The sequence below is a fragment of the Sminthopsis crassicaudata genome, chromosome 2, assembly GCF_048593235.1.
Source record: "Sminthopsis crassicaudata isolate SCR6 chromosome 2, ASM4859323v1, whole genome shotgun sequence".
In the NCBI taxonomy this organism is placed as follows: Eukaryota; Metazoa; Chordata; class Mammalia; order Dasyuromorphia; family Dasyuridae; genus Sminthopsis; species Sminthopsis crassicaudata.
In genome coordinates this window covers 654,548,837-654,565,358 of record NC_133618.1, presented here as the reverse complement: position 1 = coordinate 654,565,358, position 16,522 = coordinate 654,548,837, and the positions used below count along the sequence as shown (strand labels likewise).

The 16,522-nt window shown below is 47.3% G+C and overlaps 1 protein-coding gene and 1 non-coding gene across 2 annotated transcripts; both read right to left on the bottom strand.

Annotated features, from left to right (window-relative positions):
• Positions 1-3,831: 3,831 nt before the first annotated feature.
• On the bottom strand, positions 3,832-3,935 carry LOC141559223 (U6 spliceosomal RNA). Its single transcript, XR_012487291.1, has one exon. It is a non-coding gene; the product is annotated as a U6 spliceosomal RNA (small nuclear RNA).
• An 8,617-nt stretch (positions 3,936-12,552) lies between these two features.
• Positions 12,553-15,789, bottom strand: ZNF503 (zinc finger protein 503). The gene is made up of 2 exons (XM_074296749.1): positions 15,010-15,789; positions 12,553-14,216 (listed from the first exon to the last, which is right to left on the bottom strand). Exons 1-2 carry the CDS (start codon positions 15,340-15,342, stop codon positions 12,573-12,575), a joined length of 1,977 nt encoding a protein of 658 aa, XP_074152850.1. The 5' UTR covers positions 15,343-15,789; the 3' UTR covers positions 12,553-12,572.
• Between the last annotated feature and the right edge of the window lie 733 nt (positions 15,790-16,522).

Genomic DNA, 16,522 nt, shown 5'->3' with positions numbered 1-16,522 from the left:
CTTCTAGACTCCCTTATGGTACTCCCTTGGCTTTCTGTTCCCCATCTAAATCTTTCTGAGACACCGAAGGCCACTGTGGCTCCTCCATTTATAGGGTGCATTTACTCCTCACCCCTTGGGGGTGAGGGTATTCAGGGTAGAGGAAGTAGGTTCATCTGAGCCCACAAAGGCTGCTCCCAAGGTAGTCTGCCCCTCATTCAGGGATTCAAACAGGCAACCACTGAGGCAATCACTGCATCAGATTGTCATTTGGTCATTTAGTAATTCAGTTACTCGGTCATTTAGTCAGTCACTCATTTACATGCTCATTTCATCTATCATGACTTCAGTCATCTCGTCATTGGGTTGTACATCAGTTTGGCATCTGGTGACTCAGTCATTCAGTAATTTGGTCACTTGGTCACTTTTGTCAGTTGCACAGCCATTCAATAAATCATTTGGTCTCTTTGTCACTCAGTCATTTAATTAATTAATTTAACAAATACCTAATGGAGCACCTACTGTGCACTGTGGGAGCTAAAGAGTCATAAAAGACATGGTACTCTGCCTTCAGTCACTCAGTTACTGGCTAAGTCGGACAATCATCACTCCTATACTGAGATGATGGAGTGAAAAGATCTTTGTTAGGCCTGTGAGGTACAGACTAAAAATCTAACAGGCTCCCTGCCCTCAGGACACTTGCAGACTAATTGGGGAAGACAAGGGTAGGCTCACCTGAGATTGGTAGAAACAATAAAAGAAATAGAAACAAGAAACAATTACCACATTATAAAGGTGGAGACATTAGGTAATGTGTAAATTGGAGAATGGGTCCATTATCCTCAGAAAGTTTCCAGTGGGAGGCGATCTTGAATTGTACTTTAAACCCTTCTGTCCTAGCTGGCTCTGATGGCTTAAAGTTCTTGTGAGGGTTTGATCTTGGAGAGAGTTTTTTCATGTATTTCATTAAAGAGAGACTCAAGTAGGGTGTGTGAATACAAAGATCATATGGGGGAGCACAAAGAGTCATACCAGGTGAACTATACAATTTAATTCAACAAGCATTTTTAAATGCCTCCTGTGTTTTAGCCACTGGGTGGGCAAAGGGCAGAGAGGGGAAAGCATAATGCATTGGCCAGAGTGTTAGATCTGGATTTATGAAGAAACTTGTTTCAAATCCTGACTTTGCCACTTGCAATCATGGGCAGGTGATTTAAACAATCTGGGCGTTGGATCCTCACCTGGTAAACAAAGGGGTTGGACGGGGTGGCTGGACAGCTGTTCTCCACAGCCCCAAACAGTTGTACATGGTTGTCCATGACCAAGTCAAATCAACAAGCATTTATAAAATACCTCCTATGAGCTAGGCGCTGTCCTATGGATGGACTATATTTATCCAGTTTTGTGCCTCTCCAAGGGGCAGAGGCAGTCAGTTGCAATCAACTCCTCAGTCAAGCATGCAGTCATTCCTAGATCAGTTTTGTCAGTGGATCTTGTCTCATAACATTATCACAGTGGATTCTCCTAAGCATGGCTAGAGGGGATGCTGGGATTTGGGGTAACTCTGGTCTCCCTTTTAAATAGCATGAGTCCACACTTCAGCTATATTACCACTTTTCTTCCCAGTGACTAATTTTTCATAGAAGGTAGACCTTCACACCAGTGCTTCCTCATGTCCTTGCCTCTGTTAGAAATCTCCTTAAAATCATGATAGGGGGAATTTTTTTTTATAGCTGTGCCTGACAAACATGTATTATTTGGTAGAAAGCACCATCACTGGCAATAATTATGAAAACACAGTATATACACAAGTATTTAGTACATATTATCCACAATTGAGAGCTCACAGAAAATTTAGATCCAAGATCTATGATCCCATGAAATAGTACATAAAGTAATAGAGCATAATGTAACATTGAGTATCATGGATCAAATATATATTGCATGGGTTACCTGTAACAAATACAAGGCATCACTCATCGGGGTTGTACATGGTAGACCAAATACAGAAGTTATATACTGTTTGGCACACAGTAGGTGCTTAATAAATGCTTAGTATCTGATTGAAATATTGAAGCTGCATATTAAGTATATATTACATCCACTCTTCATCAATGAGTTCATTTGGCTATATGTATAACCCTTTTTCCTATTACATTAGTCTCAGTACATCACAAATCAGGCTAATCACTGGCCATTAGGTCATGATGTTTCTAGAGTAATCTCTAGCCAGTCCTACATCCTCAATATCACAAATCCTGCAGTGCTGACCCTGAACTCAGGAATAGATTCTCAATATCCTCAGCATTTCTTGCCTATAACCTTGATCCCAAGCTTATGAATCTTGATCTTGGACTAGCTATTTTTCCAGGCCTCAATTAGGTACTCTAAAAATCTCTGTTCCTTTGGGATCCCCATAGATATAATGCTATACAAGAAAGAAATAACCTCTTAATTCAGTCTTCACCTTTCTCTATTCACGCGGATGTCCTTCTCCTTCCCTCCCCACCCAGGGGGTATTTATTTGACTTCCATGGCCTTTGGGATGGTACCACTGTGCAAGAATCTCTTCCTCCAAATCACAACCTGGACCCTTTCTGAATGCACCATCATCTAGATCCCCTAGTCCATCAATAGGGCAGAGACTGCTTGGATGACTCCTCCTCATCATTGTCCTTCCCAACATTACAGAGTCCAATAAACTCCCCTATAAGCAGCAAGTGGTTGCAGTTACCAGCTTAGGAGGCCCCTAGTCAATTTCTATGGCTATTTTATAGATTGGCTACTCACTAATGTCTTACTTTTTTTGGGGGGGGAGACTGGTAGTTCTTTTTTTAAAAAATTTCATAGCATTTCCCCCAAAATACATATAAAGATAGTTTTCAACATTCATTTTTGTAAGACTTTATGTTCCAGTTTTTTCTCTCTCCCTCCTTTACCTCCACTCTCATCAAGACAGTAAGTAGTCTCAGAAGTTAAACAGAAATCACTGTCTTTCAACTACTTGATAAAGTATGTATCTCAATGTAGCTTTCCACCAATCTTGCTAGCTATCCTTGTGTTTTTCCAGGTCCTGAGGTTTCTAAGCAAGACTACCCTTCGCTAGAGGGTCTAACACCAGGAACTCAAGCATTATACTATCTGTTGTCTCTTTCTGAGCATTTCCAAGCTGAGATGATGGCTATTCAGTAGGCTTTCTTTAACTGTTCTCTTATGGGGAGTTTCCATATTTCCTCCCTTTTCCAAGATTCCAAAACACAAATCAACAAATAAACATACACATATATGTATGTATATATGTTTTATCTATCTATCTATACTATTAGTCACTAAGAAAATTTGTTTTAAATATTTTTTAACCTTAGAAAACCCTAGAGTCTGATCTGTCTTCATGGTATGGAATGTGTATTGCCACAATGAATTCTGTCTGGGACTTGGACTCATCTCAAATAACTGGAAATGGACTAATCCTACAAAGGGCAAGATGGCTTATCCTCAGAAGTGGGGAAGAGGAAAATGCTCCTTTTGTTTCTTTTCCTGAGGACATGGAAGGACCTGAAGAGCTGTACATGTTGCCATTTGGGTGAAGTGGGATTGAGGAAGAAAACCAGAATTCTTATATGAATGAAGTCAGAATCTTCTACTTAGTCCACATCAGTAGATAGTTACTTGAAATACTCTTTCATGTCTTCCATGTTACCTGTACTACATTCTTCAATATTTCAAAAGTCTAGTGGTTTTATCAGTGAACAAACTTTAATTCATTCATTCATACATGTTATTAATTTATTTGTTTATTCTATATTTACAATATTACAATTATATAATATGTAAAATTGTATATGAATGTATACATAAATATAATACTACAAATTTGTCTGTATCCTTACATAAAGACTATGCTAATTTTCTCTGTATTTTTCCAGTTTTTAAGAATATGTTGCCAAATAGAGCACTCAACAAGCATTTATTAAGTACTTACTATTGCAAGGGAACATGAAGAAAAAAAATGAAAGTCTCTATCCTCAAGGAGCTTACTTCTACCACCACTAACAGAGATTATAACCACTATGTGCTTTAGTAAACAATCTTTATAAATTCCTGGGACCCAGTTCAACAGAGTTGAATTGATAAATCATATATGACAAATATATCATATGTATGATATAATATATATGATAAATATATGATATATCACTGATTCTTTACCAAACCCATACTTGAAGTCTTTCTAGCTAAGTAGCATTCTTCAGAACTTGTGCTCTGCAAGAATTGTTTTAATAAATTCAAGATCATGAGATGGCACTGAAACAGGATACCTGCTTGGGAAAGATGCTGGATTATTGGGGATAAGGGTGGAAGGGAACAAGCATTTAGTAAGTCCCTATTATGTACCAGGCAATTCAAAAATATTATCTTATGTTATCCTCACAATAACCCTGTGGGATAGTCATTATTATCACTCGAGGAAACTTTTTTGTACTTGAGGAAACCGAGGCATATAGAGGGTCCATCAATATTGTCAAAGTCTCAGCGAGATAGGTGTCCTAACTCTTCAACACAAGAAGGAATGACAGGGAAATCTACTCCTTTTATTGCAGATGAAGTTTGCTTTTTTATATATCAAATCTTGATTGTCTAGGGAAGTGGAAATTTGCAGTATAGTTAATCTCAAGTAAACAAACCAAAAACAATTATTTTCCTTTAAAATGTATTGTGTTTGGGGAAACTGAATGCCAGGTATCTCTGATGGATCTTGTAAATTATGATCTTGCTTCCTGTTCCTCCTCAGTCCTTAATCCAAAGCATATGCTTCCCATGTATACTAAATATAAGGATATAGGTAAGTGTAGTCCATGTGTATCCAAATTCTTTCCTGTCCCCTTTACTATATATGACCCAACATGGGGAGGGGGGAATTATTAATGACATTAGAAGACCCTTTTCTCCCACTCTCACTGAAAATAACATCACCCAGGTGACCAGGCTAATTTCCCTTCTGATCTTCCCTTTCTGTTCTCCAAGCATATATGGAAAACTTAATGTGTATACAAAATGATTTTGGTGACATTATTAATTTAGGAAAATTGTAAAGAAAATGATGCTCTTGCTTCACCATTGGAAGGGAGGAAAGAAAGAAGGAAGGAGGAAGAGAAGAAAAAAAGGAAGAAAGGAAAAAGGGAAGAAGGAATGAAAGAAAAAAAGAAAGGAAGAAAACAAGTACCTATTATGTGCCACAAAGTTTGCTAGGCCCTTTACAGATAATAATTCTTATTTGATTCTCACAAATATCCCCATTTTATAGAGGAAATGACTTGCCCTGGCTTACACAGCTAGTGTCTGAGGTCAGATTTGAATTCAGGTCTTCCTGAATTCTTTTTCAATAGTGGGGATGTTTACCCTGAATCATATACTATTATGAATGTCTTTTTGACTACAACTATGTATGGATGAAGTATATTACTAAAGACCAAAATAATCTTAGTCCTTTATCAGCAAAGGGTAATCTTAGATTCATTTACATACTACTATAGAGAAGTTGCCAACAACATTGTAAATTTTGTCCCTGTCCTTAAGTTTATAATCTGCTTAGAGAAATGAGATTTACCCAGAAGAACTAACCACCAGTACATCAGGAAGTGGGAATGCCATGTAAGAGAAAGATTAACATGTAGTGGAGAGGAGATGCTTCTCAGTAAGAAAGGAAATGTAATCTGACATCATTCTAACTAATGTGTTTCTCCTAGTGCACCGAGTTGCAGGAAGACAACTGAAAAAGTCATAAATTGTATTTGGCACCCTCCCTGGAGGTCAGGGGCCAATTTCCCATAAGGATAGAATCCATGTTGACCAAGCCTTGCTCTCACATAGGATGCTCCATCTCCCACCACCACACTTTTGTACAGGTTGTCCCACCTGCCTAGAATTCACTGTCCTCCTCATGTCTGCCCTTTACAATCTGTTCTTTGAAACTCATCTCATTTGCTACCTTCTACATAAGGCCTTTTCTCATCCTTCAGCTGCTAGTGTCTCTTCTAAGCAAATTGCCTTGTATTTTTTCACATATACTAATCCAGGTACATGTTGTCTCCTTTGGTGAAATGGAATCGTTTTGAAGGCAGGAATTATTTAATTTTTTTCTCTGTAGCAGTATTCCCTAGTACTTGATACATATTAGGTGATTAATAAATGCTTGTTTATCAAGTGGTGAACAGTATGTTAGATTTAGGTGATTTCTAAGGTCTCTGACAATTCTAATACCCTGAGCCAATTATCTTATCTTCCCGGGAACATGTTCTGGGAGATTTTTGAGAGATATTATGGCCAGAACATTGCACAGATTGCTTAGAGATGAAGATGCATGGGTAAAAGCGAGCCACTTGGAGGGTGCTAAGTGCCAGACTGAAGAGTCTGAATTTGACCCACTGAACAATAAGGAATCACTGTCTTTTCTTGGTATGGGGGGAGAAGGGAAGAATTGGTATAATGAAAGTGGGCACAGGGGAAAAGAGATGGATTTGGAGTCAGAAGAAATATGTGTCCAAATCTTATTTGTTATCCTTATGAGTTGTATGGTAAAAAGCAGTATATTTAATCTCCCTTAAGTTTCTATTTTCTCATCTGTAAACGAGTATAATGCTGGTAAAACTTATGGGCAGCTAGGTGGCGCAATAGATAGAATATTGGAATTGGAGTCAGGAATACAGTTCAAATGCTGCATCCCATACATACTAACTGTGTGACCCCAGGCAAATTACTTAACCTCTCTCAGATTAAATTCCCTCATCTATAAAATGGAAATAATAATAGCACTTCTCTTTCATAGAGTGACTGTGAAGATTAAATAACATAAAGAACTTTACAAACTTTAAAATATCATAAAAATATCAATTGTTATTATGAAATGTTGTTGAAATACTGCCTTCCTGAGTGGTTCTTGGTATCATCCCTGCACCCCAATGAACTGGAATAATAGTCACTGGGCTCCAAGGCCTTTTCAGGGTTTACCACAGAAAGGTCACCTATACAATGAGCTAGACAAAGAGATTCCCAATTTTTCTCCTATAAATAACCATATATAGTATCTGCACATGATTGAGGAAGCCTATTAGCAGCTATTCTCTATCTCTATTCAAAAAAGGAATAAAAATGAGGATTTTTTATAGCTCCCACAATGCAGAACACAATCAGGCCCTTCGAATATTTTTTAGTTACATATATCTGTCTTGAATTATAGCAGAAGTTATTTAGGTTAGGCAAACAGAAGAACTTCCAATCCTTGAGAGGCATGAGACAGTGGAGCAGATGGCCATGGGAGGCTGTGGGGCCTCCTTCTCTAGGAAGTGCAAACAGAAAAGCCCCATCCCTCAGGGATCTAGAGAAAATTATGTATGAAAGCAAATAGGTGGGCCAATTGTCTACAGAACCCCATCAGCCTTGGGATTTTTTCTGTTCTGAGAGCACCACCATCCCATTAATTGGTCTTATGCTACTCTGTGACATGCAGTACACAAAAGCCTTGAACATCACACATGTAGGAACTGACAATGTCATTCACTCTTTGTTTAGTTTTCTGCAGATTTCCCAAAGCTATCCAATGAGAGAATTTTTTACATCTGTCTTTTCTCACTTAAAGTACAATATGATAGGATAATACATTTAGGACTGGAAGGGACCTCAGAAAATGTCTAATGTGACCCCTTTATTTTACAGATGATTAGATGACACATTCATATATGTTCTACATGGTATTTTATTCATGTGTGTATTCATTAGTATATTCCTGTATGCACATTTGTGTCTGCGTATTGCAAATATGATCATCATTTGTTCACTTATTTCAAAGAATTTAGGGGACACTGGTGGCTTCTTCTGACACAGGGCCTTAGGTCTAGATTTTTTTCCCCCAAAGAGTCAGGACCAAGTCTCAGATCTGAAGGATACTGAATGATGTTGCCTATTGTTAGAAGGACAGTGAAGCTCATTAGAAAGAAAAAGTAGGGAAAGGTGAAGTTTTGGAATCCTGCACAGCTTTTTCTAATGGCTGAAGCTTATTTTCCTCCTCACCTCTTCATTTCCCTGTTACTATCCTCCCCACTTCAGCTCATTCTTCTACCTGAATATGGGAAGGGCTGGTGAGCAGAATAAAGCAGCTGCAAATCCTAAACAAGGTTTTAAAAAGGAGGTGGGGAAGGGGAGCCTTTCCCCCTGATCCTAAGGCATCATAAAATGACTTAGGAAAAAATACCTATGTACCACACAGTTCATCATTTTCTAGTATTAAGAATATATGAATTTATACAGAACAATAATAGGATCCTCTTCCCTCTCTCACTCATCTGCTGCCTACTTTGTCCATACCCAGTACTGACTTGTAGAAAAAACTGGAAGATTAGAACCTAGTTAAGTGGGGAGCCCCTACAGAAACTCCCAGAGACTAACAGAGATAAGGAGAAACAGACAGAGCCACAGACGGTAAACTTCGACAGACGGATATTGAGACATCTTTATCAAGGAACCAGCTTTGGGCTCTCTAGACTGAATAAAGTTCCCCCTGCCTGATCCCGTTTCCCCCGTATCTCGCTTCTCTCCCTTCCTTTCCCTTGGGCTGTTGTATGGAGGTGCGGGGAGTTTAGGAAGAGGGGCTGTCACCCTGAAAAAGATGAGCCAGAGAGACGAGGGAAGGGAGAGACACAGGAGAGGAAAGAGGGCGAACGGACGTAAATAGGGGAGAGTTGAAGGAGGGAGGATTATGACCAGCAGGAAGGGGAAAAAAAGAACCTCCTGTTTGGCCATGATCCTCTGAAGTAGCTCAGAGCTGGAGGAGTCTCTCCTAACCTCAGGAGGGGAGAAAAAGAGCTGGCTCTAGGCTTTCCAGCTCCAGCACTGTTCACTAACTGATTTGCTTGTTTTCTGCCGGATTCCGCAGCGCCGCCTGGTGGCCAAAATCGGCTCCCGAAACCTAGACTTAAAAGCTCCAAAGGCCGGCGCATCCCTGGAATCCAACAGCAGAGACTGGAGGAGGAAAGGGGGAGGGGGGCAAGGGGAGGCGGGACGGGGACGGGAACAGAGACTTTTCATTCTCTTCAGCTTCCTCCAAACCCCTTACCCCTGCTCTGGGAGCAAGCCTCCATTACGGACTGGCCACGCACACACATCCACACACGCACACGATGCCTCTATTCCTTTCCGCCTGGATCTTAATTTTCGCACTCCACGTCGGGGCACCCCTTGGTTCTTTCCTCCGTCCCCTAGTTTTCAGCCACAAACGCTTATCACCCAGGTGGTGGTGGGCAGTATTTGTCAGGTTTGAAATGTCATAAAATACCATTGGTCACTAATAATAATAATAATAATAATAATAATAATAACAATAATAATAATAATATAGAAGGGACATTCGAAGGGCCTACTGAGTGTGAGGGAGAGAGACGTGACCCCTGACTCTTGCCCCGACTTGACCATTACAGCAGTGAAATCTGGGGAGGAGGTTCGAGGGGTGCAAAGGAATTTTCCACGGTCCCCTTTCTGAGACCCCCAGGAAAAAGAGGAATAAAGAAGAATTCTAAGCGAACGTCGTACTTGAGGGTCAGTGTGAGCAGGAAGGAGGTGGATGAAAGGAGTGAAAGGTCATCTTTGTTCCTAAAAGAGGACACAGTCTCTTTTCTCTCGTATGGCGTTCTCCGCCCCCGAACTGGCTGAAGCTGAGGCCCTGGTCCAGAATTTAGCATTTAACTGAATTTCCTCTCCCTCACCCGCGTTCAGTATGGGATCCGTTTGGGAAGAGGGATTAAAAGGGTGACAAAATAACTTCTTTTTCTTAGTAAAGGTTAGAGTTCACTAGGACTCCAGGCCACCCGGAGACCCAGTTTCTTCCGCCAAATTAAGAAAACGCCCGAGAAAACTCAGATCGCCCGGCGGTGGCATCCTGGTTCCAGGCGACGTTTGTTGCTCGAACCCTTCAGTGCCCTGAGTCTCGCCCCTGGTTCCGTAGAGTGCTTTCTATCTGCTCGCGGACCTCGCTGAGCTTCCCCCAAGAAGTTAGCCGTCCAAGCCCAGGGGCTCAGGATCCGAGCAAGGGCTGAAAGCAAGAGGGCGCTCAGGGCCCCAGGGGGCAGCGGCCTCCGGGAGAAGCAAGCGGGGAGATTTACGTCCAAGCCGGGAAAAAGGCAAGGAGCGCTGCGAGGGGAGGGTGGGAGGAAAATCACAAATAAGAAGTAACAACATTAGTAGCCGGAATAGCTCTTGTACCCTACAAAGGCCCGAAATCCTCCGCGGGACAGCTCCTCTCCCGCTCTCTTCATCCTTTGACTCCTAAGCAAGAGCTCCGGGCGGGGCGGAGTACCCTGTGAGCTCGCGGGGCAGAAGACCAGACTGAACGGAGAACGGCCAAGACTGCGGAGAGACTGCTGGGATCCCGGGCTTGGAACCCCGCGGGCTTTCTCCTCTTCTCTCCCTCCCGCTTCTCCCGCTCCGAACTTCCAGAGACAGCCTGAAGCAAAGCACCTGGAGGTGCACCCGGGGGGCGGCGCGCCCCGAACCGCCAAGCAGGGGACGGGAGAACACGGCTCTCACCTGGAAAGCCGCTTTGTTGCTCAATTCCCCCCCGGTTTTTCCATTTGAATTCTCTAGGCTCAGTTTCCCTCGAGCTCTCATTGGGATCCCCGACAAGACGGAGAACCCGCCACCCCGGTGCGCTTCGAGGGTACTCCCGTTCATAAGCCAATCTGCTTAACCCTTGGGAAGCCCGCCGGGAGTAGTGGATCTTAGGGCCCATCCCTTGCCCCCTCCCCAGGTGACCTAGACTAGACCCGATCGGGGAAGACGTGCAGAGGAGCGGCTTCCTTTTTCTGAGCTTAGAAGCGTCCCCGGTCCCTGCGTCCCAATCTCGGCCAGCGATTCCCGCAGCCAGGGCAGCAAGTTTCTCCCCAAGCAGAGATTGGGAAGTCCAGTTCGCTCAGCAGAAAGAGACGGGCTGGAGCCCGGATATTATACACAAGGGCGCGAGTCCCGGCCAGGCTAAGTGGTGAGTCGTAAAAGTTGTTGGGAAGGAAAGGGAGAGGAAAAGTCTTGATTAAGTGCAGCGAAGTCCCTCTGGGTTCCCACGCAGGAGAAAAAAAGGCAAGGACACATTTTCCCGTGGGAGGCGGGAGAAGATTCTCTATAATTTTTTCCCCGCACTTTCCCCAAACCTTTGCTCGGGGCTAGTTGTCCCAGAGATTGGGAGAATGGAAGGAGAAAGGGAGCGGTTGCCCTTATTTCCTAAGAGAGAAAAGCCATTGAATGCATGCAGCCTCAGATCCTTTCCGGAAAATGGAACCACGAAATTAAAAATAAATAAATAATACGCGAAGGAAAATAAACTGGAATATTTTCTCACCACACTGGCTGCAGGAGAAAAAAAAAATCAAAACGAAATAAACAGATAAGAGCATTCCCCTTCCAAATTTAAGTTTACTCTCCCCCACCCTAAAACTGCTGCCCCCTCCCACCACCACAAATTTACAAAAACAAAACAAAATGAAGAATTTAACCCAGTCCCCAGAAAAGGATGAGCTGGGAGACTGCAAACAGATTAGAGTCAAGCCTCCCCCCTCGCTCTTCTCTATTAAAAAAAAAAAAAAGAAAAGAAAAGAAAAAAAAAAAGATAAGTAGAACCTTTTAATACATTAAATATACGGAATTTTAATCTTTAAAGCGATACATTGTCTATTATTTTAGTACATGACGTAAACCTTACTTGTCCCCTTCTCAGCGGGTGGACTTAAAAATTAAAAATAGTTAAGTGTTCCTTTCAAAGAACAAAATAAGGCAAATGAGGTTTGGAATAGAATTGTTTTTTCTTTTTTTTTTTCTTCCAGAATACATACAAAAAAATACCCATTCTCTTTCAATGGTATACACCTTAAAAATAATTGCAATTTGAAACCAGAGCTGACAAATTGCGAGTTGTTTTTTTTTCTTTTAGTAACAAACATGCATGTAAATTTGTCGTTTCCATCAGACATTAAATAAGAACGTACAATACAATCATAGCAATTTTAAAGTAACATTAAAGAGAAGACCTCTAGTTCTGTGGTGGTTTTTTTTTTTTATTCATAATCTACAAGGGGGGAGGGGGGTTCCATTTTTTTTTTCCTTCGAGTTTTAAAATTTTTCTCCTCCTCCTTTAAACCTATGGAGCTTGAGCTAAATAATGCACTTCTGAACCACGGGTCCGCTTGGAGCTAACATAAATAAATACCTGTGCCCTCCGATGCAGTCCTCAGATGAACACTTTTCTCAATTTTTTTTTCTATAAAAAGTCAAAGGATATTTTTCAACTTTTATAAAGTTTAGGAGAGGAGAGAAGTGAGGAAAGAGGGGTGTTTATCGGATCTCTGTTGCTGGATTAGATATATATACTGGATATTTTTTTTCCTCTCTTGCCCCATCTTCCCCACGCTGTTGGGTAATCTGTATGCCTTCGGGCCCCCGTCCCATCCCTCCCCCCAAAATTCCCCCCTTTCCCTGGTTTCTCCCCTCCCCCAAAAAACCCTCCCCTAGTCCACCCCACCCCAACTTCTTTCCCTCCCAGCCCTTCCCCACCCCCCTCACTGATAGCCCAGCGCCGAAGCTGTGGTAAGTCTCTGTCCGTAGAGGGCGTAAGGGGAGTAATAGGGTCCGGTGGCAGCCGGCACCGGCACTGGGGCGCCGGGAGTAGGGAGAGGGCTCTTGGAGTAGGGGTGGTAGCGGCTGCTCAGTCCCAGCGCGTGGTGGGGGCTACGCAGGGCCAGGGTCCCGGGGCTTCCCGGAGCTCCCGAGGTGGGAATGTGCATATGGCAGGCCATTGCCGCAGCAGCTGCGCTGGCGAGGGAGGAGGAGCTGGGATAGCCGGACAGCAGTTTGTCCGTCCCTGGGAAGGCCGTGTGCGTCCTCAAGTGACTCAGCAGCTCCTCCGACGTGGCGAACCGTTTGTCGCAGGGCCCATTTGCTGACACCCAGTTGCAGATGTGGGGCAGCGGGTCGTTAGGGAGCATGAAGCCGTAAGGGTAAAGAGGGTGGCCGGCCAACGAGGGCGGAGTGGCCCCCGCCGCAGCCGCGGCAGTCAGCGACGAGTGGACCCCGTGGAGAGGGTGCGTGGGGTACACCAACGGGTATCCGGACTTGAGAGCCGCGGCAGCGGCTGCAGGGTCGTGGGCGCAGGAGGCACTGGCTGCAGCTGCCCCGGCGAGATGGCTGGCGCAATGGTAGCTGAGGCAGTAGGGGTCCCGGCACAAACTCGCAGTCATCACGGAAGGAGGAGACGCCCCTGCCAGGGGGCTAGAGCCAGCTGGTTTGCTGCATCCCAGGGAGCCGGCGGCAGCAGCGGCCAGTTGTGCTCCCACTAGGCTCCCTGGCTTGGTGGGATCCAGGGCCACCCCATGTGGTAGGAACTGGGGAGGGTAGCCCGCGTAGGCCCCGGCTAAACTGCCAGGATAAGTCATGCCCGCGGGGGGCAGGGGAAAGACCGTCTGGCCCGGCTTATATGGGGACACTGGGGCCACTAGCCCGGAACCCAGAACCGACGAGGAGGTCGGGACGCTGCCGGAACCTGAACTGGAGCCAGAGCTGCCGCAGTCTGAGCCCAGGGACTTGCTCCCGGGACCCCCGTCGGAGTGTTGGTTCACGTCCACATTAATCCCCCCACAGCTAATCCGGCCGTGAGCCAGCCCGCTCGGGCCTCCGTCTCCCGAAGAGCCACCAGACCCTTTGCCACTGCCACCGGCTCCTTCCGGGTCCTTCTTGTCATCCTTGCCCTCGGGGCCCCCTCCCGAAGAGGGGAGCATCCCTCCAGGCGAGCAGGCAGAGGCGCTGGAGCTCGGGCTGCCTGTCCTGGGCGTGAATGGCTGGCAGGTGGCGCTCGGTACTCGGAATCCCGACTTCTCCGCCGAGACCCCGCCGCCGCCGCTGCCGCCGCCGCCGCCCCCGCCCCCGCCGCCTCCTCCTCCGCCGCCGCCGCCTCCCGGCTCCTTCTTATCCGCGCCAGGTTTGGAGTAGGGCTTAAAGCTCGACTTGTCCTCGACCCCAATGTCGCTTAGTTTTAGGGGGCCCGATTTGGCGTCTTTGTCGCTCCCGGCACCGCCGCCGCCGCCACCCCCGGCACCGCCCCCGTTGGAGGCCACCGAGGACAATTTGGAGGAGGGCGACGGGTCAGGCTTTCCGATCTGGGAGCACGTCTGGGCCAACAGCGCCAGTGGACTCTTCTTTGCATCGAGCTGCGGGGGTCAGACGGGAAGGGAAACAAGAGAAAGAAAGAGAGGAGACCTTTAGGATCTTTAGTTCTTACACGGCCATTCCTGGGCCCCAACCCTCTGGGGCCCTCTGTCCTCCTGAGACACGCGGAGCCTTCGGAGTTACCCGGGAGGGGCATTAAGAGACCCTCTTACCCCCACTCCCATCCCGAGAAACTCTACTCTAGCAAAAGGTGCGGCCATCATTTACTCTCAACATAGTCGCCCCCCACAGCCTTTTTTTTTTTTTTTTAATTCTACGGTGACGCTAATTAAATTTGCAAAAACTCAAAATGTGATTTTCTGCATACGACTGTACCCGATCATTACTCCCGTGGGGGGGGGGGAGCGCGGTGGAGGGGAGGTTTCGGGCGGGCTGAGCCTCGGAGGCTATTTACAATTACCAGCCCGTATCGGGCCCTCAGTGTTTTCTGAACCTACCGGACTCCCCATCCTCTCCCGCCCGAGACACGGAAAAGCCGAGGTGGCGGTGGGAGGACGGCGAAAGCGGGGACGGGGGGACAAGTTGGCCTCCTAGTGCCTGTCCATTTAAACCTTTCCCACCCCGACTCCCGCGCCTCACTCCCATTCTCCGACCCAGTTTCCAGCTGCGGAAGACTGTCTCCCAGGGGAGCTGAATCACTCGGACGCCCCCCCCCCCCAATCACCGTTCCAGAGAGAACGAAACCCCGCGGGCCATGGCTCCAGTATCGGTGCCTGGAACGATCTCGAGGAGGAGGATAAAGAAGGGGCGAGAGGACAGGGGGAGGGGGCTCACCTCGATGGGACTGACAGGAGTGGAAGGCAGAGGCTGCAGGTACTCTGGGTGTAAGATGTGCCCCGTCCGCGCCGTCAACATCTTCAGCACCTTGATGGGCAGGCGGTTCGCCTGGCGGAGAGGATCCGAGGGGGGCACGGCGTGAAGGAAAGGTTTGGTGTGACCGGCCGAGGACGAGCCGGGGCCGGGGCCGGCGCCAGAGATATTTCCAGAAAGCACGCTGGTCCAGGCGGGGTCCGCGCCGCCGCCGCCACCGCTGCCGCCGCCGCCTCCGCCGCCGCCGCCGCTGTGCTTACTACTTCTCAGGGCAGAAAGCGAGGGCGCTGTGCTCATGACCCACCCGCGCGCATGGGAGCAGCGGGGGGAGGGCTCCGGGAGGCGCGGGGCGGGCTCGGGGCTGCGCGCTCGCCCGGGGAGCAGGAGGAGGAGACGCGGGAGGAGGAGGAGGCAGGGAAAGAGGTGGAGCGGCCGCCGCGGGCGTCCAGTGCGCCTTCTCGGCGCCTCGGGCAAGAAGCGAATAATCCTGGGGGGCCCCCGGAGAAGAGCCGTGGCTGGGCGGGAGGCGCCGCCGCCGCTGCCGGGATGTGGAGCCGCTCAGCTCTCCGGGAGCCACTGGCTGCGCCCCTGCGCCGCGCTCCGCTCCGACCCGCCGCCCAGCGCTGCGCTCGGGGTGCGATGTGAACTGCTGCCCGTCCAGACGGGGCTCTGGCGGAAGAAACTCACTTCAAAAGCAGCTGCATCTAGGGGGAGATTAAAGCCTTTGCCGCCTTCCAATCAAATGGGAGCCCGAGGTGATTGGAGGGTCAAAGGGATGTGACGCGCCTCGCGCCGCCGCCGCCGCCGCCGCCGGGACTCTCCGCACTGGTTTTAATGGGCAGCTCCCTCCTGCCAGCTCCCCCTCCCCATCCCCTCCCTTGTTTTTGCTGGGAGGACGGGACGGGATTTATTTTCCGTTTGCAGTCGGCCGCCTCACTCGTTTTCTCCTTTCTTCCCCTTTTTTCTCGCTCGGAAACAAACTGGAATCGAGAGCAGGGCCCGGGGCGGGACGGGGACGGGAAGAGCAGGAGCAAGGTCCTTAAGAAAGAGCCCGTTTGTGAATCCTATAGCTCGGTCAGTAGGATCTCCAGGGGAGACCAGGAGCAAAGACGCTCTTCTCCTGACCTAGCAGAGCGCGCCAAGGTCCCAGATAAAAGGGAAAATACTGGCTATGTGAGCAGGGCGCTGTGAGAAGACCCGCCCGCCTGTAATTTCTCGAGGCTCCGCGCCAGAGAAACCAGGAGCTATGGCTGCTGCTGCGGCGGCGGTGGGTTCTCCTGGCCTTGCCCACTCCAACTCCCCTCCCTTATCCTATCCATGTGACAGTCTGGGGAGCCCAGATTGGGGGAAGCGCGGGGATCACATGTTTCCTATGTTACACATTCCGCCCCCCCTTCTGCCTGTCCCCCTCCCTCCCCCCTTCGGGCATCTCCACCCCTCCATCAATTGTCAATGTTCCTCGACCGCAATCAATCAG

Coding starts and splice junctions, on each gene's coding strand:
- ZNF503 (XM_074296749.1), bottom strand. CDS start 15,342: ATGAGCACAGCGCCCTCGCTTTCTGCCCTGAGAAGTAGTAAGCACAGC. Junction 14,217..15,009: donor CTCCTGTCAGTCCCATCGAG/GTGAGCCCCCTC, acceptor TGACCCCCGCAG/CTCGATGCAAAGAAGAGTCC.